This window comes from Molothrus ater, chromosome 1 (assembly GCF_012460135.2).
Source record: "Molothrus ater isolate BHLD 08-10-18 breed brown headed cowbird chromosome 1, BPBGC_Mater_1.1, whole genome shotgun sequence".
NCBI lineage: Eukaryota > Metazoa > Chordata > Aves > Passeriformes > Icteridae > Molothrus > Molothrus ater.
This window is the reverse complement of record NC_050478.2, coordinates 2763040-2788320: the sequence shown is the minus strand read 5'-3', so window position 1 is coordinate 2788320 and position 25281 is coordinate 2763040. Positions and strand designations below refer to the sequence as shown.

Sequence of the window (25281 nt, the reverse complement as noted above, 5' to 3'; positions counted from 1 at the left end):
TCAGTCAGTGCAATTTAAGTGAACTGCTACTTAAAAATATCTATAAAATCACAAACAGTTCTTGCCCAGGGAGTTTCAAGTGTCCATATTATTTGTTTATTAACTGATGATTAGTGCTAATGTTTTCAATGGTGCCCCCAAACCTGCATTGACTGAAAATTAAAAATACATTTACAATATTAAATGGAATACTTTAACCTAATTTTCCTTCCACTTCACTTCCAAGGGCTCTTCCCTGCCTCCGGTAAAACCTCAAATTTGACCATAATGAAAAAGAATTTTGTGCAAATATTGATGTTAATTTCTGACCTAGAGCTCATGGGTTTTTCGCAAGGCCTTGTCTTGTTTATCCCTGTAAAAATCGGGAATAATTTCCCAGAGATTCAAAGGAGTTACTGCAGAACTGGGTGAGTTTAAACAAAATCTGTTTGGAGATTTAAATTTACACTAACTGGGTAAGTAAAGAGCGAAACTATTTTCAAATATTTATCCCTAGACACAATTGCAATAAACCCATTTACCTATCCTTAATTAATATTTTTCTTTAAATAACTCAAACCTTGTTTTAAATGGTGGAATTATAATAATACAGTGATGGCAGATGAACTGAGTGCTCAAACAATTTACCACACTCAGGTTAGAGATTTTCACTGAATTTTTAAATCACTATTCTGCAATTTCCAAATAACTTTTAGAAATCTCATTAAATAATACTATGAGATTTATTCATGTGCACTGAGTATATGAGTAAAAATGCTGAAGTTCTGATGGCAATGTTTTAATTAATTGGATCATACACCTGATAATAGGTGCTTTCTACAATTATTTTAGCAACAATGTATTTAGATGAGAATTAAGTAATATAAACTAAATAGTTGAATAAATTTAATGAAATTTCACAGTGTCTATAACAAAATGTCTCTTTAATGGTTGCTCTATGAATGTCTGTTTTGAAGTCCTCCCAAATGACACCAACTGTGATATTTCTATTTGTGGTGGATGTCAAAGAGATTCAATATTCAAAAATTCAGCAGGCCTGGGATAAGAAAGCTGAAAATGGCATTTAATAAATTGTATATGTGCTGTCCAAGGTGCGAGGGAGGATTTGAGCAATCCTATATTGAAGGATAGAACCACACGAAAGTAGGATGAGAGAATTTGGGTTTCTTTTCTTTCTTTTTGGTTTTCTTTTTTGTTGTTGTTGTTTTGGTTTTTTGTTTGTTTGGTTTTGGTTTTTTGTTCATTTTTTTCCTGTTGTTTTTCCCCGAGAGGAAAATATTCTGCATCCAGTTTTAGCATTTTTTAGGATTTATCATTTCAACTTTTCAAGAGCATTTTAGGCAAACAGCTTTGCAAAGCAGGAGCCCCTGATAAGCAGGTTAAAAGCTGTAAGCATTAGGGACAGCCCAGACATCTCTTTGGTTAATAGATTAAAACATTGTCTTACAAGTGATGGAACACTGAGGATAAGTGAGCTCTCCTTGCTATGGATGGATGGATGATGGATGATGGATGGATGGATGGATGGATGGATGGATGGATGGATGGATGGATGGATGGATGGATGGAAGGTTATTTGTGGCCTTTATTACAATTTTTAAGTCTCTTTTCTCCACTCACAGAAGCTTAAACCTATTTTTGCTGCTCAGTTCATGCTGCCAGCATGAACCAGAAGAGCACTGCTCTGTTTTCACCTCCTTCTGCTACACTTGGAGGCTAATCTGCAAAACCTGACAAGAACTGCTAAAACTAATCCTAAAATGAGCAATTCTTGCAATCATTGAGGTTGGAAAAGACCCTTAAGGATCACTGAATCCAACTGCCAAGCCAGCACCGCCACCTTAAACCCTGTCCCAAGTTCCAAATCCACAGATCTCCGAAATCTCTACAGGGCTGGTGGCTCAACTCATCAATATAAGAGTTTTTAAAATTATATAAATAGGATCTCTATCAAAAATACCCCACGGAAACCTAAACAAAGAAACAAAAACCCCCAAACCCAAACAACCAAAAGGCTCCACTCCTGCAGTGACTGACATGGTTGCAAAGGCAGATGGGGCTCTCCTGAATTTGCACTGGAAACCCTCTGGCCTGGCCAAAAATGAGACTAAACCACGGTGATAAGAGAATAAAAATAACAAGGTAAATACCCTAATCATCACCCTAATCAGGGAACATCCCACAGGGGGCAAAATCCTGTGCCCTATTTCTTCAGTAACACTGAGAGATCTGAGGCTCCTCTGTGTTTTAAATCTTCCTTGTGAGAACTTCAGAAGTACTTTGGTGATTTTTAACAAGGTGCTGCTACAAGGCAACCGAAGAACCTGCCCAAGGCTCTGCATGAAATCTAAAAGTTGTGAAGGAATTATTGTTGCCTGGCTGTAGCTGCTTTGAGAATTTTTATTTTTGGCTTTGTCTCCACTCCTGTACCTGACTCCTCCCCTTGTATTCTGTTCTAGGTCCTGACCTGCCCATCCATATGGAAATGCAGCACCTTTCCAAGGCACTGGGCTTTGCTTTTCTTGACAAATAATCAAGTTAGTGAGCCTGGATGGATAAATCACACCAGAACATGCCAGAGCACATCAGCCCAGGTGTGCTGTGTGCAGGTTAAGCAGCAAGGTGCAAAGCAGACACAGTCAACTGGAAGTCAAAGAGAAGGATCTTCTTTCAGCTACACTTTTTTAAAGTGTCTCAAATTCTTCCAATATCCACAGAAAAAGGATTTTTTAAAGCAACCCTCCATTGACTTCAGTCCAGCGACCAGGTGTGGCTGAAGGCAGATCTCAGCTCACAAGGGATCCCTTAGTCCAGTGGTTTCCATCCTTTTTGGATTTGGTCCATCCAAGGGACCTGCAGACCCCCTTAATGTGAATTTAAACCAAAGAATTTTGGTTTTGATACCCATGGTCTTGGACTGCAGGACCATCACCAGCTGCAGGTCAGGGGCTCATAAACCACTGGACTAATGGTATCCCAAACCATGGGTTTGGTTCAGCAGAATAAACAGTACAGAAAGGCAGGAGGATAAAAACTAAAGTAGCTGCCCATTGGGTGCCTCATGAGACCCAGACAGTGGCGATTTCACAGGAACAGAGATAAATCAGGTAAAACTCAGACCCAGGGTGCAGTGAGCCAGGAAGCAGACACGGTATCTATTTCCTGTTGTGAGAGCAGTAATGTTGTCCTCTTGGTGAAGCTACAAGTGATCCCATGTTCACAGATAGGAAGGATTGGGAGGATGGAAAGAGCCTTCATGAGATCCACCTGTCCTCCAGGTCTTTGCCAGATGAACCTGATTTTTCCCCAGGCAGATCAAGGCTGGTTACTGATTCTCAAGAAAGCAACGAGTTCCCTCCTCAGTCAAGTGCATTATGCCAAATTCATCCCTGGTGCCATTCTCCTCCCAACAATCCTCTTGCTCCATGGATGAGCCTATTTTCTCCACTGGCCTGAAGCAGCTCTCCCTCTGTCTCACCCTGGAGATGACTCAGGGATCTATTTTCTTCCCTATTACCGAGTTCAAGCAATTGCACACATCACAGAACAAATGTATTTCATGACATTTCTGAAGCTTCCAGGCAAACTCCAATTATATTTCTGTAACCAAGCTCACAATGATTTTTTTTTTGTTTTTGTTTATGATTACAGGAATAACAGCAGATGAGAAATTTGGGGCTGTACATACACATTTGAAACCTCCAAAGCTGAAAGTGCTCCTAAAATTTTATACAACCCTTGTTTGCTTTATAACATCTGCCTGAAGTGAAGTTCACCAAGATACACCACCCTGACAGATTTATTTGTGTTCCTCTACATCCTGCACACAACTTATTTTTCTCTCTTTGGGGCATAGAAAAGACAAATAATTCAAGTACTTGAAGGTTTATTTGGCTGAAAAAATTCTACTGTTCCTACACTTACACCATCCTCCCTGTAATGCTTTTTGATGGGACTCTGGGAAAGAACTAAAAGGAAAACATGTTTAAAATGAAGCCAAGAAAGTTCAAAGATCAGGATGCTAATCTAAATAATTTATTGTGGATGAATCCTCTTAATGTAATAGCACAACATTTGTGTCTTCAGAGGGCTGGCCCAAAGGTCCAGCCAGACCAGGGTCCTGTCTCAAACAGGGCCAACAGCAGAGGACTGTAGAAAATGATGAAAAAATATGAGTAGAGGATCATTTATCCCTGAATATTTTTCCAGACTCCAGTATTTTCTGCCCAACAGCTTCATGAGTCAGAATGTTGCCTCTTAATGGAAGTTGATGATGTCAATTGTGCCCTTCAGCTGGGTTCAACACACTTGAACTCCTGTTATTATCACAAGACAATGTGGGAACACCAAAGTTGAGGATAGAAGGTCCTAGAGCTGTTGGTAAAACTCTGGCTTTTGTTGACCATGCCTCCACAGAAGCCTGTGAAACCAAGGTTTGCTGGCAGGGAAAGGCCTGTGCCTATCCCAGTCCCCTCTCTTGCCCTCCAAATCTGTCCCTTATCTTTTAAAGGTGGCCCCTTGGCTGTATCACCTCCTGGGCTGTTCAAGAGAGACGGGACTGGCTGGTTCACACTCAGCCACACAAGGACATTATTAAGATGTACAAAGGACCAATTCCCTATGCCAGGAAATGCTCCCTAGGAAGATGCAGCCATGGATTTAAACCGGGCTGTGCTGGGTTTGCAGCAAGCACTGACACACTCTGTGTGGAGATCCCTGGGATAGGCAGTAACCCCTGGACTTTAGGCAGTAATGACTAAAAGTTGTGAAGAAAGATGCGTTTTTGGACGGGTGTAAAATCAATTCTTATCGCCCTACCAATCCAGGTGAAACTGGCAGGAAAAAAAGGAACAAACTCCATGGCTATCCCTGGACAGTCCTAAATAATGGATGAACTAATCATTGCTCAGGACACACTGCCCATCTCCTTCAGTGGTATTTCAGGAACAATCCCAACACACCTCCACCTTTACTCAGTGGCCCCTGTAACATTTCTGCCAGGCTGACACACATTTCCAAGTTTTCCAGCAACATACAACATTTCTTTCTGCACTATTGGCGGCGTGACAAACCCTTCATCTGCTCCTCCTTTTCCATATAATGCATTCACATTATATGAAGTTGATTTGCCAGGCTTGGAAATCAACAGATGATGATGGGCACAGAGCCGAGCCGCCCTGTGCCATGCACATCTCCAGAAGACGTACAGATACATGGACACCGACAACCAACGTGGGTAGGATGGCAAAAAATACTGGAATTTTGTTGTTTTTAGGGCTGGTGTACGTACAGAGCTGGGCAAGGGTCGTACCTTCAATGGTGATGGCTTGGTCTCCTCTCCTCTCCTGGGTCAGGGCTGCGGCGCTGTGGTGGTAAAGCTCTGCTCCACTCTTGGCAGACCCTAATCTGTTCATCAGCTGGAGAGAACGGTGCAGTGCCACATGAAACACAGCATGGTTTGGTTTTTTTTGCAATGATAAAACCCTACCTGTGCTACCCTTGGAAATTCAGTGCTGGCAGAAATGGGTGAAGGTGTGAGAACAGTGCCAAGCTGAAGTTTGAAGGGATGCTTTGGTGCTCGATGGAGTTCATGGTCTTCAACAAAAATTATTCACAGAGACAAGTTACAGCACATCTGCAAACTTATTTACTTAATCACTGGGTGTTTGCTCTGCAGCCTGGTCTCTACCAACAGGCCCAGATTCCTGCTGCACACACACTTAGGTGGCCATAAAAAGAATTTTTTTTTAATCATCCAATAGTTACTGAGTTTTACTTAACCAAGGGAATACTGGACCTTATGATCTTAGTCTATGGCAAATGCAGGGTGGATTGGTTTTGCTAAAATTCCAGTAGAATTCTTTAAAGTATATCAAACTTCCTAAATATTTCTGTGAGCTGAACCATTTACCATGGAGCCATTTCCTAAACCAACACCATTTTTTTATTGGCAAGCCCTCAGAACTGATTACTGTTTTATTACAATGAATGCATAGACTATGACTAATTTAGATATAATATCTTACATTTTTAAAAATTTATCAGCTACTTCCATTAATCCTTGCTAAACAAAACAGGAATTTCAGTGCTTTATCCTTCTATTTAGACTTGATTTCTTTCTTTTGGCTCTGGAGGGTTTCTTAGTCATAATTTAAAGACAATCCAGAAACAAAATATCACATCAGAATGGTCACAAATTTTTTAAGAGTTTCCTCTAGAGATCTGAGTTTAAGCTCCATAACAAGCTCCATCAATTCTTACTTGTACCAACAAACTGTCAGATCAGAATATTCTGGAACTTTTGGATATTCACAATCCAGATCTAGCTCAAGTCTATCTTTAATATTCTTATGAGCAAGAATAAGAGCTCATATTATGAGCTCATCTTATGAGCAATTCCTCAGCCATGGGTCTCTGCCAGTAAAATGAATTCTCCTGCCTGTATCATTTCAGATGACAGATATTTAAATCTCTCCGCACTTACCTCACATTCATAGTGCCCCATGTCTTCATTGGAAGGGTTCTTGACCACCAGGACTGCGATGCCACTCCGTGGTTCACTGAAAGTCTGGTATTTACTGGTGTCCTTCAGCAGCACCCCATCCTTGTACCACCTGAGTGGGAAAACGTGGAGCATAAGCCAGGAAAAATTATGCAGCACCAAGAGGTCCCCAAGATCACTGATCCATCCATCAAACAACTCTGGAGTTGGTCCTTAGACAAACATTTGGATCCTGGAAGGGAGGCTGCAGGTGGGTAGATCACAGCTGGGTATGAACCTGCACACATTTATGAGGCTCCTCCCAAGAGATCTCCTCAGTCAGTGCTGGAAAAGGGCTTTAAATGATGACAAGACAGGATTTGCTGAGCTCTTTGTCTGAATACCTGATAAAATCAAGTCAGGTCCAAGGCAGGGAGGATAAACAATGATAAAATGTTTTCCAGGGCTTTAGATTGGACAGGGTCCTCCTCAGGGTCTATCTGCAGGTATTGCTTTTCAAATTCTAGCTAGAATTAACTGCTAAAAATCTCAGGAATGTCTGGATAATGAAGACCCAGCATTGGAATGGTGTTAAGATGGAAGACACAGTAAAGAAAGGGTCATAAACTCAAAATGACTTTTCTGACTATGCAAAAGGGAAACCAGGATTTGTTCACATGTGAGCTGAAGGACTGACCTGATCTGAGGCCTGGGGGCTCCTTCCACAGTGCAGGTGAACTGGACATCTTCACCCTCGACAAGATAAGCATTTCTGACCTTGTTCACAAACCGTGGGGGCACTGCAAAAAGCAAAGGTAAATGTGACTGGCAGCTGGAAATATGAACAGATAGGAAGGGCATGTCCCCGACCAGGTAATTCTCACAGGGTATAAAGGATACTAAAGACCAAATTTTTTGACCTAAAAACAGTTGCCTGCACCTTGTACATAATTTTTTAATATATATTATCCAGTATATGTTGTATAGAACCTCTGGAATGCCTTAATATTTGTAACATCATAGAAACATGGAATCATTGAGGTTGCAAAAGACCTCTGGGGTCATGGAGTCCAACCATTAACTCTGCTAAGGCCAACAGCCAACCATGTCCCCAGGTGCCACATCTAAATGTTTTCTGAGCTCTTCGAGGGATGGTGACTCCACCAGTTCCTTGAGAAGATTGTTCTGGTGGTTGACAACACTTTTGGTGAGAAAATTTTCCCTGATCTCCAATCTAAACCTCCCCTAGCCCAGCCTGAGGCCATTCCCTCTGCTCCTGTCCCTGTCCCCTGGGATAAGATCCCAAATCCCTCCCGGCTGTCCCCTCCTGGCAGGAGCTGTGCAGAGCTCAAGGTCCCCCCTGGGCCCCCTTTTCTCCAGGCTGAGCTCCCACAGCTCCCTTCTTGTCCTCCAGCCCCTTCCCCAGCTCTGTTCCCTCCTCTGGACATGCTCCAGCCCCTCAATGCCCTTCTGGTCATGGCAATCTCAAAACTGACCCCAAGCCAGCACAGGGGGCAGTCACTGCCCTGCTCCTGCTGGTCACACCATGGCTGGTACAAGTTTAAGGTATTTCATAGCAGACACCTTTAAAATACTGCATCTGTGCAGGACATTACCTTGAACAAGGATCTTTCCCAAGGTGCTGGCATTCCCAGCAGGACTGGAAGCAAAGCACATGTACTGTCCTGTGTCAGCCCCTGTCAGGTTGTCCAAGATCAGCGTGCAGGAACCATCAGGATCTTCTATGATAATGTGGTGGGGATCCACCTCCACAGGCTTTCCATCTGAAAGGGAAATTATTCCTTTTAAAATAGCTTGCTCAGAGTTTCCTCCTTAGGAATTTCATCCAGCTTTTCATCCTGGGAGGGCTGAGAGCTGTGTTATTGCAGCTGGTGTTGGTAGTTGAGGAATCAGCTCTTCCTCTTCATCCAGCTCTCAATAAAGCATCATCCAGGGCACAGTACTGTTGGAGGACCTCGTACATCACCACTCCTCATTTAAAAGTGAAATTGCCCCAGAGTACATTCTGTGCAGTCATAATTCTGCTTTTCCAGCCAAAGGAGCACGCCCAAAATGCCCAAAAACACAATCTCTAGACTTGAGCATCTCTAGAGGATCAGCTCTTGGATTACCTGATACCTTAGGTTTTAAGTTTTTCATTCTGTGTTAATGTGCAGCTTTTATCTTTATATTAGGTATTACTGGGATCTTTTCACAGGGTGGGGAAGACAAAACAATCCTATTCTAGCTGGAGACTCAAGGACAATCTCTTCAAACTTCAGGCCCAAAGCATGAACAACATGAAAAGAAGAGGGGGGACAAGCAAGCAAGGAGGATGAAACTTCATAATTTAAAGCCATGAATTGGACAGTTAACTCCAATATGCAAATGGACTAAAACTTATAAAAATCTGAGATCTCATGACCAAGCCCTCTTTGTCTTCCTCTCTCTTGGAGCCATCTGGGTACTGCCAGGGCATGGCCTTTGAAGGCTCCTCAATAAATCTCCACTTTATTGCCCTTAGCTCTGTCCAGCCTCCGTCCCAGCCCCTTAAGGCATCAACCCACTGCCCAGCTACCACAGCAATATGGACAGGGAGCACATTTGGAGGGTGCATTTCATGCCCTGCTGCTCATACCTTTGTACCAGCTGACGGATGGCTTGGGAGCTCCTGTCACCTTGCAGGCCAGCTTGACTGTCTCTCCCAGCTCAGCTGTGCAGTCTGCCAGCTCTTCCTCAAAGTCTGGAGGGACTGAAATACCAGAGGAATTGTGTTAGTAGTCTGGAGGAAGGGGCTCTGTCCATGGCATGGCTGCTGCTAAGTGAGATAAGAATATTTTTTGCAAATCTGTGAGGTTCAGAATGGAAAAAACTGAACAGGAAATTTTAGCAGCTCAAGACTTAAGAGGTGACATGCTCTTCTTGCTTGTCTGAGACAATTCAGTCTGTAACATGTCTGTTGTTGGCTATAAAGTTAGACCATATGAAAAAAGGGAATTTGTTGCTGATCTGGAATTATTTTAGACCATGATTTTAAAAAAGCACATCCATTATTCAGACACCACACATCTGTCACTGTTAAGGCAATTCCCTCAAATAAAATGCAGCCTGGGTATCCAAACCAGCATTCTGCTGGTGCCCTTACAATAAAATCTATTCTTTCATTGAATCATAGAATTATAGAGTGGTTTGTGTTGGAAAAGACCTTAAAGATCATTGCATTCCCACCCCTGCCATGGGCAGGGACACCTTCCACGGTCCCAGGCTGCTCCAAGCCCCATCCAGCCTGGCCTTAGACACTTCCAGAGATGGAGAAGCCACAAATTTGGGCAACCTGTTCCTTTATTAAGTGACATTTATTTTAACCCATTGCTACCATATGAAACCATGCAAAATTGTTCTGATAATCTTCCTCACTAAAACACTTTATTAAAGGCACAGAAATGCAGTGCTCAGACTTGTTTTCAGTGAATATGGACTAAATCCAATGCTGTTCTGGCATTTTAAGATGCCAAATATCCTTAGACTATAGTGGAAACCATTTGTAGCTGATGCCTAGAAAATAAAAATCTAATATTCTTACTGATATATTTTGTGGATTAAAAATTTGTGGAATCTCAAATGACACTGAGACTAATGTAACATTAATGACTATACAAATTTCCAAAGCAAACACAAGTAAAAAGATAGAGCAGTGTAAGCCAGGAGTCGAGTAAAGGGCCTGGAACCCAGTGAAGGCACAGGGTCATTTGTACTGGGGTGTGTAGGACTCTGGATCAGGGTACAACACCAACTCTCCCTGCCTCTCCTCCAGGAGAGGTGTTTCAACCCTCAGATTATCTTCTAGGCCTCTTCTGGACTCACTGCAGCAGCTCCATGTCCATTTTATTTTGGAGACCTGACAGATGGACAGAGCACTGCAGGCAGGATCCCACAAGAGCAGAGCAGAGGGGCAGAATCCCCCTCCCTGGACCTGCTCCCACATTTAATGACCATAAACAGCGTCTCTCCCTCTTCTGTAATTTCCTAAACCTGACGCCTCAGGTTTTGGCTTTTCTATTTTCAGGTTCTGTGCTGCTTTAGTGTGTGGGTCTGAGCTTCACATCAGGGCATGCTGAGCTCTGTGCACAGAGCAGGGAGACAAAACAATTCCTGCTCCAGCTGGGCACCAAGGACAAATGATCCAAATCTCAGCCCAAGAGCACAAACCCCGTGGGCTGGAGAGAGAAAAACAAGCAGGGTGGGACTGCAGGGGCTAAAGCTGGAATGGGACAATGAACTGCAAGATGCAAATGGAGCAGAACTGATCCAAGGCAGAGACCCCGGGAGCGCTGGTGCATTTTGGGGCCATTTTGGTTCATCTTGGGTGCAGCCCTGGCTGGGCTCTTGTGCTGCCCAAGGTGCATCCATGGAGGAGATCCTTTCATAAATCCCTGCTTTATCCTTTAGCTCTGTCTAGCCTCTAGTCTAGCACTCTCTCCTAGGTCAGCCTGCACAAGGCACCAAACCAAGGAGACCATCCAAGAAGAAAACCTGTGAGGTTTGGGTTGTCTGGTGAACCAGAAGGAGACCACCCAAGAAGAAAACCCATGAGATTTGGGTTGTCTGGTGCCACACTTACTCCAGATGGGCTCGCTGATCCTCTGCTGGATGCCCAAGATCTCCTTCACCCAAGAGTTCTTGATGTTCACGGTCCGCGCCTGCAGCAGGTACTTGCGCACCAAGTCCTCCCGCTCGTGCCAGATCTCAAAGGCCCGGTCATCCCCTTCCACCAGGTCGTTCACATCTATGTTGTTCAGCTGAGCGACAGAAGGGGCAAGAAATTCACCACAAATCCTGTGTTTTTTAACAATTCCCAACAGCAAAAAGGGGTAATTTGTGCTTTTCCAAAGATTTTTTGGATCACGTGAGCAAGGCAACCTGGCCTTGGATGAAGAGCAATCAGAGCTACTGTAAGAGTTATTTTCCCTGCTATATGTGACTTTCTGGTTACCAAACTGACATTTTCCTGGTGTTAGTTGTTCAGGAAAACAATGTCCAGCATTAAAAGTTATCCCAAGGGTGGAACACACTGGCCCTGAAGGGCTGGGCCAAGGCAACATGGAAAAAAATAGAGAATAGGCAGTCTCTGGACAAAGCATGGAAATGCTTCAATTTTATTTATCTTGGAAAAGAAAATCTGCCTATGAATATTGATAAGGACTTTCTGAATGTCCTGGCAGGGTTGGTCAAGAGCTCCATGGTTGTTTTGGTTGGTTGGCTGGCTTTTATTGGAGTTGAGCATCTCCTGCCTTGTGAAAACAATTTCCTCAATTTCTGGCAGTTTTAATCCTGAATGTCTGAAGATGAGTGGGTCAAATGCTCTGAATTTTTCCATTTCTGAACAGGAATTGGTAAGGACCAATTGGAAAGGACATAACCAGCAGAGAAAACCCAACAGAATTTAGCAAATAGGATGCCTTCTAATTTACTCCCAGTATTACAGATTATCAAAACCAGAGATTTACAAATGCAAGAAAATATTGTAGGCAGCAAAATCCATATCATTATAATGTATTCATGCTGTTAATTAAATGAGGGAAGAGAAATAAATAAATGCTTGTACTTGTAATCTCCTTGCTGCATGGTGAAAGTCCACCCTGATGGTTTCTGACATGTGTAAAATCAATATTTTGGGATAAATGTAGATTCTACATGTGCTTCAAACACTTTTTGAAGCAAAAGAATAGCTCAGAAGGATTAGAAGAATGTTCAAGCTGGATATAAAAGTGAAGTTCTAATTGACAGAAATGCTTTATGTGAGGTTAAAGTGATCAGACCTTCATGATGTTCTTGAAGATGTAGCTGTAGGTGTCAGTCTTTGTGTCTCGCTTTGGTTTGCAGATCACAATATAATTTTTGAAGAGGAAAACATGTCTTTTGTGTCCTTTCCACGCCATTCGAGCTCCTGGAGCTCCTTCCCACACAATGAAGTGGCCCTGATAGGAAAAAGAAGGAAGAGCACACAGTGATACATCTGGAATAATTACCAGAGTTATGCCTCACAATCATTTTTCAGTGTCCAGATAATAAATGTTTTCTGTTGCATCATCTGATATATCATTTCTGATGTATCTCTGGTTTATTAAAGCACAGCAGATGGTTTCTAATGCTAAAGGTGACTCATCAGGCACAGCCAGTGGTTGTCATTACATTGATATTTAAATGGTATTATTTGGTGCCAGAAAAATAGACAGCCCTTGTCAGGTGGAAACAGTCTTGGAAATATTAAAGGAAAATTGTATTTTGTGTGTTATCCAGACACTTTATATGATGATTTCGTCACCTTCACCAGAGCAGGACATTAATTTCACACAGCTTCAGACACAGACAGCTCAATTAGTGACATGGGTTTCCCCTGGCATCTCTAGGGAGAAGTAAACACTCGAAGGGTGAGACTGGACAATTTTTGGATGCCTAAATGTGGAGAGGTGAATGCCCACCACAGTGTCACTGTAATTTAGCCTTACAACTCCACTCAGCAATACACTGTGATTCCCATGGAAAACATTGGATGAAGACAGAATAAATTACTTGCCTGGTAGAACACAGTAAATCTACAAAGAAACAGGAATTTGAGTGAGGATATTGGAGGTCCTAGACTAAAGTGCCCTAACAGCTGGGGCACCTAAAAAGCCACACACCTGGTTCATGGGAAACCTGGGGGAGCACATGGGTCTGTTGAGGCCAGTAACTTCAGGAGCTGCCCCATGTCGCTTCCCAATAAAGAGTTAAAACCCTTTTAGATCATGTAGGGGCCCAGAACAATTTTATTTCTGCTTGATGAGCAGGTTAAAAAAGGCAAATAACTGCATTATGTGTGAATTATTCCATAAACATCCATGCTCTGGTGTTTCAAACGTTAGTGGAGCCAGAACAGCCATTTCTGGACAGCAGTAAGTGAAATAAGCAAATCACCTCTTTCAGATATAATTCAATAATATAATAAAATGTAATGTAATGTAATATATTTTTATATAAATATATTACATAATATATATCAATTTAATAATATATAATAATTAATTATATAGCAAATATAATAGCCAATATATAATTACATATTGATATTATTGCAATATTAATATAGCAATAATACAGTAATATAATTATATAGTAATGAGATATAATAAATACCATAATAACTATATATATAATATAATATTAGTATGTAATATATTTTTATATTTCTATATATAAGTATAATAGATATTAGCTTAATAATATATAATAATATATAACAATTATAATAACTTATATATAATTATGCATTAATAATATTGCAATATTATTATAGTAATAACATAGTAATGTATTGACATAGTGATGAGATATAATAATTAACATAATAATTAATTATATCGTAATATTTTAATTTGATTTTGTAGTACATAATAAAAAAATAATAATAACAACAATCACAATAAGTAAATTCTAAAGACTTTTCTTCCAAGAATTAATTAGGGCCCCTTAGAAACTGGGAAGGCAGCCATGGAGCCAGCAGTGATGGGACATTGCAGTTACCTGGCGGATGGGCTCCCCAAGGCTCTCCAGGGTCCCTGGGTAATTCTCAATGAGTGAAACGTGCAGGTTGTTCTCTGCTCTTCTGGTGAGGGCAGACACAATGGCATAGGCCTGCTCCAGCAAAGTGCAGTTCTGGCTGTTCCTGGCCTTGTTTCGGATTAATTCCTGCAGATAAATGAAGAAAAAATTAGTGGATAATCAGAGAGGAAATAAGCAGTTCCTTCAGAGCCAAAGATTTTCTCAATACCTGCTCTGTCTCTTTCATCTCAGCAACTTTTATGCCATTTTTTTCACCACAAACTGCTTAGATAACAAAGTCTTTTCTTTCCTACCTACTCAGCAGTATTAAAGACTAACCAGTCTGGCTTTTCCTGACATCAGTTGATATTAAGCAAAGATAAAGTTGAAACAAACACCAGATAGGCTTTGGTGGTCGAAAACCAAAAATTCCAAAGTGATCCTAAATGCACTCATTGCATTTCTCTTTTGCTTACCCTCAAAATAGCAGAGAACAAGGAATTCGTGTGCTGAGTCAACATTAGATAAATAAAACGAGAGGTTGGAAAAGTGTGAAATGGCATTTTCCCTGCTCTTCCCACATGTGTTCCTGTTCCTCTCTTTCAGCAATGAAGGCATGGAAAATGCCTTTTCTCCTCCAAGAGACCCTTAAAAATGTTGGTGTTTGTGTGCAAGATTGTGTTCAAAAGTAGAAACAGTTCAAACTGTTCCTCTATACAACACTAGAATACGCAAATATTTTGCCATGATTATTTTCTTCCTCAGCATCCCAGTGCTATTTCCCATTAAAATACTGTTTAAAATGCTGCTCTGAAATGTTTGCTTATGGTCTAAGACAGTAGGACAGATGCAATCCTGAAAGACAAAATATTTCAGGGTGGTAGAATGGGGCAAATCTTTTCAGAAAACAAGAATTTCATCTTACTATAATATCAGTATAAAACATAAGGAAAAGAAGTGGTAAGTCATTATCTTAGACCTGGAAACTGCTTATTTTTGTAACATAAATGTTGCTGAGTTTGAAGCAAATTTATACCTGTCATCCAATATAATATATAGTAATATAATAAATAGTAATATAATATATAGTAATATAATATATACTAATATAATATATACTAATATATTATTATATCACATAATATTTTTTCATATCTTTAAGGATAAAGCTCACTGAACTTTATGGGGTTGGATTCTGTGAACCTCCACCTGGATTTGCATTTACAAAACTATTTAGAGAACACCACCACTGGTGATGATCAATCTCTTATTTATTCAAGCAGTTTTCAATCACAGTTTTATCAGAAGGAAAACAAGAAATAGGAAATTAAAAAAAAAAATCATTTTCTGCACAAACTCCACAGAGCAGAACATAAACCTGTAACAACATCTCTTTACCTTAATTATTGTCTGGTACTGCTGGATCCTGTTAATGGGTTTTTCCAGGTAGTGCTGCAGTGGTGGGATAAGTGGCTGTGAGGGATCTTCATTAGTTAAATATTCATCTGTGTATCTCTGAAAAAATACATGGAATAACAAGGAAAGGTTGTTATAAAGAGCAGTAGAAAAAATCCTGAGCAGCTGGAGCAGAGAAACAAGATTTGCTTATCTATATTTATGATTTATGTGGTTCTCTTGGTCTTGTAATGTGGTGACCTTTAAAATGTCCCTTAATTACCATTATATAAACACAGCCATGTTCATGTCTGTATAATCTTTATAATATTAATAAATGCACAAGAACATGTAAATAAATTCCCATATTGGACACCCTTACAAGAAAAAGCTAGGAAGTGAACAAAAAATCGTAAGTTTTAATAATTTTTAATATTTTAAACTAATAATTTCAAAATCACTAGTATGAATTAATTTTAAGTTAATAAATTTTTGCTGTTATATTTAGCAAAAGACACTACAAATGCTTTTGAGGTTCACATTTATGATAAATAATGACACTTCTCGATGCAGTGGGTTACAGGATGAATTTCCCACATGCGCTTTGGGTCCTGCCTTACCTTGTAGAAATCCTGGACAGCTTTGCTGACAACAATGGACTCTGCCTGGACCCTTCCCACCAGGTACTGGATGTACCTGTTGAACTCTGCTTCGTGCTTGATGAAGCACATGGCCACGTCATCATCAGTGTCACAGCCCTGCAGGCTCCTCAGGAACACGCTGTGGGGACAGGAGCACAGCACATCTCAGCAGAAGGGGCTGCAATGAGGCCAAAAACACAGCCCCAGCTGCCAGGCTGGCAATCAGGAGATGTCAGGTGAGCACAGGTTATTGTGGGGAAATTGTCCTGGATTGGCAAATACGGTTTGGGGGTGTTCTATTTGCCATCTGTCAGAGCTGGGGCAGTTCTCTGCTGTCCATGGGGCAGTTTTTTCTTTCTCTCTCCCACAGCCAATCCTCCCTGCAGGAGATCTCTGCTGTCCATGGCCACTGAGTGTCCCTGCAGGGCTGATCCAATCCCAGCATCCCATGGGGAGATGCTCCGCCCAGGGGAGGAGCCAAGCATTCCTACCTGGATCCAATCTGAGGTTTGGGACAGCCCAGCAGCCTTTGCCCAGTGCATTGCCAGAGGAGCAGCTTCTGCTGCCCTGCATGGCCAGAGGGAGCCCAGGCCCATCTCCAGCAGCCCTGGAGCTGCAGAGGAAAACTCCCCCCTTGTGCAGGATCCCTGCTCCAGCAGAGCCACAGCTGGCACTGCAGGAGGGCTGAGCCCCCATGGGATGGGGCTGTGCCACCACCCTGACACACAGGGGGACAGGGCATGGTCTGACCCTGTCAATTTTTTGTTTTCTTTTTTGTACTATTGCATTTTTAATTTTCCTAGTAAATAACTCTTACTCCTACTCCCATATCTTTGCCTGAGGGCCTCTTAATCTCAAAAATTATAGTAATTCAGAGGGAAAGGGTTTACATTTTCCATTTCAAGGGAGGCTGCTGCCTTCCTCAGCAGCCACCTGTCTTTTCAAGCCAAAGCAGAAATGATGGGGGAAATAAGGGATGTTGCCACATTAGGATTAAAGTGCTTAGTGCCTCTTCACCCAGCACAATGCCATTCCTCTCAACTGGGGCTTTGGACAACGGGCAGGAGAACAGGACAAGGGGAATGGCTTTAAACTGACAGAGGGCTGGGTTAGATGGGATATTAGGAAGAAATTCTTCCTTGTGACAGTGGTGAGGCACTGGCACAGATTTCCCAGGGAAGCTGTGGCTGCCCCTGGCTTCCTGGAAGAGTCCAAGATTAGGTTGAGAAGGTCTTGGATCACCATGGGAAAGTGGAAGGTTTTCTGAAATTCATGGATGCTGACATCAATTTTACATGGATTAATATCTCTGTGAAGACACTGCTGAAGTGCCTGTAAGGTTTTGCTGCTTTTTTAACCTAATTCACTGTTTCTCAGTTAAATTCACTTAAAAGAGTAAAAAATGAGCTGGACATAGGAATCCTTGAAGCCCTGAAGGGGATTATGGAAGTCCTGACCCTGTGGTAGGATTTAAGCCATGCCATCATTTACCCTCCTGAAAGGAGCATCAATTCCCTTGCACCTCAGGATTGCCAGTGCTCCACATCAGGAAAAATAGTAAGAAATAATAATATGGAATAATATTATTCCATAATATTATTCCAGTAATAATAATAGAATTAATAATAACAGTAGTAATAGTAGTAAGGATAATAATGATAATGACAACAACGATAACAATAGTAATAGTAGTAGTAGTAATAATAATAATAATAATAATAATAATAATAATAATGCTACTCTTTGGTCTCCAGTGAAGGCACTTGGGAATGCCCACCTGGAATGGAAGCGACCAATGTCATCAATATTCCTGAAGATGGTGGATTTCTGACTGGCAACAGCTCCTGGCACACTGGGACAGGTCTCAGTGTACCTAAGGTGATGAGTCTGGAGGAACTGCAAATCCTGAATGTAATCTTCCTCTGAGATCAACAGCTCCTGAATGAGAACACTGAAGGGGAGACAGAGAGGCAGAAAGGAATCACAGAAAAATCATCACAATTGTCCTTGAGAGGCTTTTAGGCTGTAAAGTAGGGATTTATGACCAGAGGAACTGACTCCTGGGGTGTGTTGAAAGACCCCCTCTGGGGATTGATGGATGCATGTGATGCCTTAAGTTTTAGCTTTCATATTTTCCAGATTCTGTACTGCATTGGTATATAACTCTGAACTTCATATAAAGTGTTAGCAAGTTCTCTTCAGTTTAGTCAAACAAAACAATCCTTTTCCAGCCCCAGAACCAAGGACATTGCTGCAGCTTCAGGCCCAAAAGGTGCAAACAATGGTGAATTGAGGAGAGCAAACTGGGAGGATGAGACTGCATAACCTGGAGCTGGAATTGGACAATTAACTGCAATATGGAAATGGACCAAAACTTATAAAAGTGTGAAAACTCGTGACTCGGCATCTCTCTTAGGTAGAGCCATGGCCAGGATACACTGCCCAAGGTGTATCCTTTGAAGGCCTTTTAATAAATATCTATTTTATTCCTTTAACTCTGTCCAGCCTCTTTTCTAGGTAGCCTCTTAAGGCATCACATGGATGGATGGATGGATGGATGGATGGATGGATGGATGGATGGATGGATGGATGGATGGATGGATGGATGGATGGATGGAAGTGGCCAGTGGAAGGTGTCCCTGTCCATGGGACTCGTTGACCATAGATGGTGTTTAAGGTCCCTTCCAACCCAAACCATTCTAGGATTCTGTGATCTCGATTGCCTGGAATTTTCCTAAGCCGAAATCAATCACAAAATACAAGTGGTTCAAAAGGCAGGAAAATTCAAATGACACAAGCTCACCTTAGCTTCCTTTTGTATTCATCTTCAGAAACAAATTCTCCAGGAAACTCCGGAATTTCTGTTGCTCCCCACTCTGGTGACAACTACAGTATTAGGAAAAAAAAAATTAAAATAATTCTTGGAAGTGGACAGTGTTTTTGTCTATACATACTCAGGAATATCTCTCATGTGTTCACAGTCCTGTTTAGTCCAACAATTACTAAACCAGTGTGAAATTTCTTTTGTACTGGAGAGTTTTTAGGTCTTTCCAACCCAGAAATCCCTGCAGAGACCAGAAATATTGTCTAATAAAAGCATGAAAAAGTACAGCCTTGTTCCAGACCCCTTCAACAACCTCCTCCTTGCAAAAGAGGCAGCTCTAAACTGCAACAGGAACAATAAATTTTAAATGAGAAATAACAGAATGTGATCAGTCACCTTTAATTTCTTGTCCAGATAAGCTGGAGACACCCAACCCTGTCGAGAGGGACTCGATTTCGTGGGTTTAGTCCTGACCAGCCATTTCAGAGGATGAGCTGAATCCAGGACTTCCACATATTGTCCTTCCTTCAGAGTGATGGTCTCCTTGTCCGGCGCTGCAGGCACGTAGTCAGCAGTGACCATGTAGACATCAAAGATCTGCAGGCACAAAACTACAGTCACTTTGTGCTCTTATTTCCCTCATGAAGAACTTCCCAACTGTGGGAATCCATAAAATCAGAGGGGTTTGGGAAAGCTGCAAAAGGCAGGCCTCAGAGACAGCAGAACTGTGATTGGAGCTGAGCAGGAGCCATGAGATTGGTCAGCAGAAAAATTATGTAAGAAGTAGAAAAGTGAGGACAAATAGAACAATGCTCTGTGTATTAATGCTTGTCTAGAATAACTCCCTAAGCTGCAGAAAAGTTTATCTAGTGAGATATTAGGGAGTTCTAAGCTTAATAATAGAGCTCTGTGCATTGTGTTTTAAGGCTCAGAAGCAGGCATTGTATTTGAAATAAGCAAGCATTGTTTTAACCAAAGGTACCTGTGGTTACAGTGGTTGGATGGAACTACTGTCAATGTGCTTTTGCTTTGTGTGATTGGTCAAAAAACTTATAAATTAAGTTGTAACATGAAGTTCTTGGTCTGCTGCCTGGGATGCGAGCTGATGGCATCTTCCCATTGTCATAACCATGGAATGAGACTGATGCTGGAAAATAAAACAGCTCAAGGCACGTTCCCAGCAGCCCCATCCTGTTTGTGATCTGTACATAGCCCCCAGCCGGAGATATCCAACAAGATTCCTCTGGCCAACTTTATCCAAGGCCACAGAAAATCAAGTTCTGACTTCCTGAATTTCAGCCGTGAGAGCAAGAGGTGCCACGTCACGTTTTGACCATGTTGACTTGAAGCACTTGTTCAGGATCACAGGGCGAGCATCAGAATTTGATTCTCTGTGCTCTGTATCACAGACACAACATTTAACTACTAAATACACCTACAAAACTGAATTACATCACCAAAGGGGATGGAGATCCCTACACCACAGTAGGTTGGTCATTCTAAGTTTAGTTTTCTCCTTGTGTCCAACTTGTCCATAGAGATGTCATACCTCCCCTCTGGAATCCCCATCTTCAGATTCAGAGGAGGATTCCTGAGCAATGGATGAAGGTCTGGACCGTCCATGGCGAGGAGATGCAGAGGGAGTTTTTGACTCATCATCGCTTTCTGCACCTGGTACTCGAAGTTTAGCTGAAAAACAGAGCAACAGCAAAGTGTTAAATAAGTATTCCCAATTTAAACATCAACCAAATCTATCATAATTTTTCTTCTTCCTAGGAAGAGCATTCACAGTAATATTTAGTGTAATTTCCTCTTGATATTTAGGATTAAATTAATAATTTGGATGTTTTAATACATGGTGTTGCAGGCCTACTGCATGTGGGCATGTATTGCTGCTGCACTGCTGAATGTTTGTTGGAGAGTTAATGCCTCTATTTTTGCTCAAAGTTAAACTTTTTCTACAAGATAACCAGGGCAGACACAAACCAGAATTTTTCATTCAACTCAACAAATCACTGGATTACTACGCAGCTATGCACAGAGTTTTCAGCCTTTATTTGATTTTAAAATTCCACTGTGAGCTAAAACTTGAAGATGTGGGAAGCACAGAAAACAGGATTGCTTTCTGATTTAGGAACAATGAATATCTGAGGAACTCAAAATACCTAAAATATGCAAAATACATTTATATTTTTACAATTTACTGTAATGGCTTTTTTCCTAGTTCAACATTCTAGACTGAGATATGCAGGTTGGATGGATTCCTACTTAAATTTCTTACCCCTAAGCATTGAAAAATGTTCATTTGCTTATATAGAATGACTGTCTCAAAACCTGCTGCATAAACCTCACTTATAATTAAACAACACCTAAAAAAAGAGATTGCTTTTTTTTCTACCATAATTAAACTGTGTTTTCCAGATTCCTTACCCTGAGTTATTTTTGCAGATACCATTTCTGAGATACGTGAGGTGAGTTTCTGGAAGAACTCTTCTGAGCCAACATCAGCTAATGAAATAGGGCTTTTGGGCACACCTTCTCTGCCAGCTTCAAGGTCTCCTGGAAAGAAAGAGAATTTGTTATTAAGCTGGCAGTGTCATTGAAAATTCATCTCTTTTTGAGTAATAGAAGCTTCCGTGGAAGGAAGGTTTAATTTTCTTCCCTTCTCCGTTTTTTAAAACTGTGCTCGCTCTCAGTTCATCCAAATAATTCACCCTCGAACAGCAAGCAGTCCTGAAAGGTTCCAACATTTCAGACAATTTCAAGAAAAGTGGACAAAAATGAGTGGATACATAAAATACATTAACAATCTCAGCTGTAGATATGGAGGACAGGAAGAAGAGAGAGAAAAGAGCTTTTCTTACCTTCAGAGGACTGAATAGTTCTGGAAAAGAAAATAAAAGAGAGTTAAAGGTTGCAATAAAACGGGCAGTAAGGAGAGCTAAATGAGGAACATGCCCCCCCTTCTCCCACACATCCAACTTACCCCAGTGTGGTCATGATGGCTTCTGACACCATCACACGCTCCTGGGTCAGGACTTCAGCCTCTTTCACTGCAAGATTGGGGTTGGGCATTAGAGGACAGAAGGCACAGAATGTCCTTTTTTAGCTAGAAAATGTGCAGGCACATTTTCTAGACGTGGAGCACTGCAGCAGCTCCTGACCTGGGATATATATTCCCAGTCCTGTGATGGCAGTGGTTTCTCCCCCCTTTCCCTGTTCATGGAAAAGATATAATTGCCCCATTTCTCCACACTGCTCAGGTTATGCTCCTGCAGCTCTTGGTACAATAAAAATGTGGGATGCAAGGCAGGAAAACAGAAAAATGGAATCATTCACAGCTCTGCCCCTATTCCCAGTGCATACTTGTTTTCCCTCATCTTATTGTGTTAAAAGTGGCCTTGGAAAGCTCTACAAAAATCAAATAACTGTAATACAAAATACCTCAGCAGAGTGGAGCACTCAAAATAATTTTTCAAAAGGTGACTTTTCCCAGTTACTTTACATTGCTTTTCCAGTTTTTTAAAATTTGTGCCTAATTTGGTTGCTCTTGAGACTTGCCTTCTGTTTATACAGAAAATATGCTGTTGATTATACAAGACAGAGTCAGAAACCTAAAATATTATAGAAGTAAAAAGTGTTGCCATTTGCAAGACAAGCAAAATCATGGCTGCTCTTGAGAAAATGCTTTTTTTTGGGTATGACTGAATAATTTCCTTAACAGTCACACTTGGGGTTTTTTTTTGGTTTTTTTTTTCCCCTTAGGCACTGCATAAAAGGGAAATACAGAGAAATTGTTTGTGTTGCAGCAAAGATTTACCATCTGCAACTTCCAGGTTGGCAGTGCAGATGGACTGGCCAGCCTTGTTGGTGGCAATGCAGGTGTAAGCTCCACTGTACTTCTTCTTGACATCCAAGAGGATCAGGCTGTGGTGCATGTTGGAACTGGCCAGTTTGTACCCAGGAGTGTCTGGTTTGATCCACAGGATGTCCTCCCGAGACTCTTCTTTCATCCAAGTGATTGTTGGTGGTGGATGTCCTAAAGGAAAATGGGTGCAATAAGCTTTAATCTTCCTGTTTGTGTTCTTCCCTTAAAATGATGAGCCTTGCTGTGAAAAAAATGCTGTTTTGATCCATTTTCTGATACTTTCCCAACAATAACAGGCATAATATGCAATAAAGGAGGATAAACCATTTTACAGCACGCTCATAAAGACATCAAATCTTTTTGAAAAATCAAAATTGTCAATCACCATACAATTCACGGTCAACGTGCATCATGCTACAAAGTGTCATTATCCCCATTTTTACATACAGAAAAATGGAGGTGAAGAAAAATAAGATGCTTTACTGTGAACTGTCTTTGTAAGAAATGTAAGTTGGGAGTAGAATCCCAGACTTCAGACACAGGAAATAAGGTTACAATGACTTGGGGGCAGAGAGAGAAGGATGTGTTGTGAAATTACACATTTCAAGTGTTATTCATAGAGATAGGGTATCTGCTCACTTACCTTCTACTTTCACAGACAATGTGATGCTTGCACCCTTTTTCACCTTCTTATTTGTAAATCTTTCAAGGAATCTTGGCGGTATCAGCTGCTCATGGGAATCTGGAAATAATATTATTGAAGAAGCACAGTGAGTTTAGATTGGAAAATTCCTGGGGCTTCTGTTCTCACCTCCTGTACCTTCTCTCACCTGTTTTGGATGGCTCTTCTTTCTCATAAGGATCTGAAACACAAGAAGAAAAAAAAAAGAACATGACAAATATAAATAAGTGCTAATCCAGGAGTTGCAGAAAAAAAGCTCCCAAAGTGACTCCAGTGGAGATACTACGCGGAAACATTGGTTGTAAGAGCCCCTAAGTTTTAATGAAATGAACTTTTATGGTTAATGAGGATGGGCAAGAATAAAATACCTGCATATGAGACAGTCAGACCACACAGAAGTGGCATCATCATCTTCTTAAACAGCAAATGTGTAGGCGAATAAATAAAGAACCAAGAGCAAAGCACATCATCTTTTACCTACAGACTTCCCCACCTCACCTGAGTTACCTTGCAAGGTTTCCTCAGTAAAAAATAACCATAGAACATGGCAAGAACCTCTGGAACAGCCCAAAATAGAGCGACACCCACCTTTGACTACCAGCCTGGCTGAGGAATAAGCAGAGCCAGCAGAGTTGATGACAAATATCAAATACTGGCCGGCATCTGCTTTGGTGACATCGCGGATTTCCAGGGAGTGGAATTCCTGCCTGTCAGTCTTGAGGATCCGGTCCGAGGCCTTTAGGGGCTGCCCATTTTTGAACCAATAGAGACGAGGCTGAGGGTATCCTGTGAGGAGCAGTTACAGATACAGAGAACAAAATTCATTGGCAGCACTGATTTGGGAGCATCTCCAAACTGCCGGATCCTCTGCTGTTTCAAGGGTTTAACAGGGCTCCTGTTTCAAGGGTTTAACCAATCAGGAATGCTTAAAAAGGCATTAAATTTGATTTATCAGTCAAAATTCTTTCCTGTCTCCTCAGTTTCTGGCACTGCATGTGAAAAGGCCTTGGAGGTTGAAAAATCAACACTTAGGTCTGATTTGAAAGGTTCACAAGGAAAAATGTTGAAGCCAAATGCATTCTCATCATTTTTATAGACAGCAACAGGAGAAATCAGAAAAATCCCTACCTCTCCCTACCAGAGTCAACACCAGAGGGATGTTTTTGCAGTTTTCACATTGTAGGAGCAACCCCTTAATGGATGAAGGCAAGTTCACAACTGCTTCATTTATTGAAGAGAATCAAGGAGACTGACTTTATATGTATTGATATTAGAATATAATTATGATTAATATCAATACATTATACTAGATATAGTTCTTTATGTTATATAAATATATATGTAATATATAACTATTAATAATGATAACAAATAATGTCAAAATTATTATTCCTTATTGCTCCTGTGCTCAGAGAATCCAGAATTCAGTTTTCAGAAGCACATGCCAGTCATTATGCCTGGATATATGGACGCAAAATGAGGCTTAATCTGCCTGAGTCTACTCCAACAGTCCCTGTTCAGCAGCATGAACATTTTCCCCAGCTGGTTTGTATAGAAATGGTGCAAGGTGCTCAGCCCGGGGTCACAGCTGCAGAAGAACACCTTGGAAAACCTTGTCCATCCCTTCAACCTGATATCATACCTGGAAAACTGACAATACCATGGGATCCACTCACCTTTCACCTTCAGGTGAAATTTAGCCAGCGATGCTCCAGGTGCCACATGAATATCATGAAGCTCATCAAAGATCTGGGGCAACTGCTCCTCCTCAGTCATGGATTCCTCCTGTTCTCGGCTAAGCAGTAATTG

General features: G+C 41.3%; 1 protein-coding gene across 1 annotated transcript in view; it reads right to left on the bottom strand.

The window, feature by feature from the left end:
- The window catches only part of OBSCN (obscurin, cytoskeletal calmodulin and titin-interacting RhoGEF), a 159842-nt gene that overhangs the window by 8797 nt on the left and 125764 nt on the right, over positions 1 to 25281 (bottom strand). The window contains 22 exon segments of the mRNA XM_054514079.1: positions 5312 to 5417; positions 6485 to 6614; positions 7179 to 7281; positions 8098 to 8265; positions 9120 to 9233; positions 11103 to 11280; positions 12301 to 12459; positions 14045 to 14209; positions 15461 to 15577; positions 16078 to 16237; positions 17876 to 18049; positions 18902 to 18984; positions 19319 to 19519; positions 20472 to 20611; positions 21353 to 21481; positions 21787 to 21806; positions 21909 to 21975; positions 22743 to 22961; positions 23434 to 23532; positions 23621 to 23653; positions 24061 to 24258; positions 25149 to 25267. Coding sequence (XP_054370054.1) covers positions 5312 to 5417; positions 6485 to 6614; positions 7179 to 7281; positions 8098 to 8265; positions 9120 to 9233; positions 11103 to 11280; positions 12301 to 12459; positions 14045 to 14209; positions 15461 to 15577; positions 16078 to 16237; positions 17876 to 18049; positions 18902 to 18984; positions 19319 to 19519; positions 20472 to 20611; positions 21353 to 21481; positions 21787 to 21806; positions 21909 to 21975; positions 22743 to 22961; positions 23434 to 23532; positions 23621 to 23653; positions 24061 to 24258; positions 25149 to 25267 — 2882 coding nt within the window.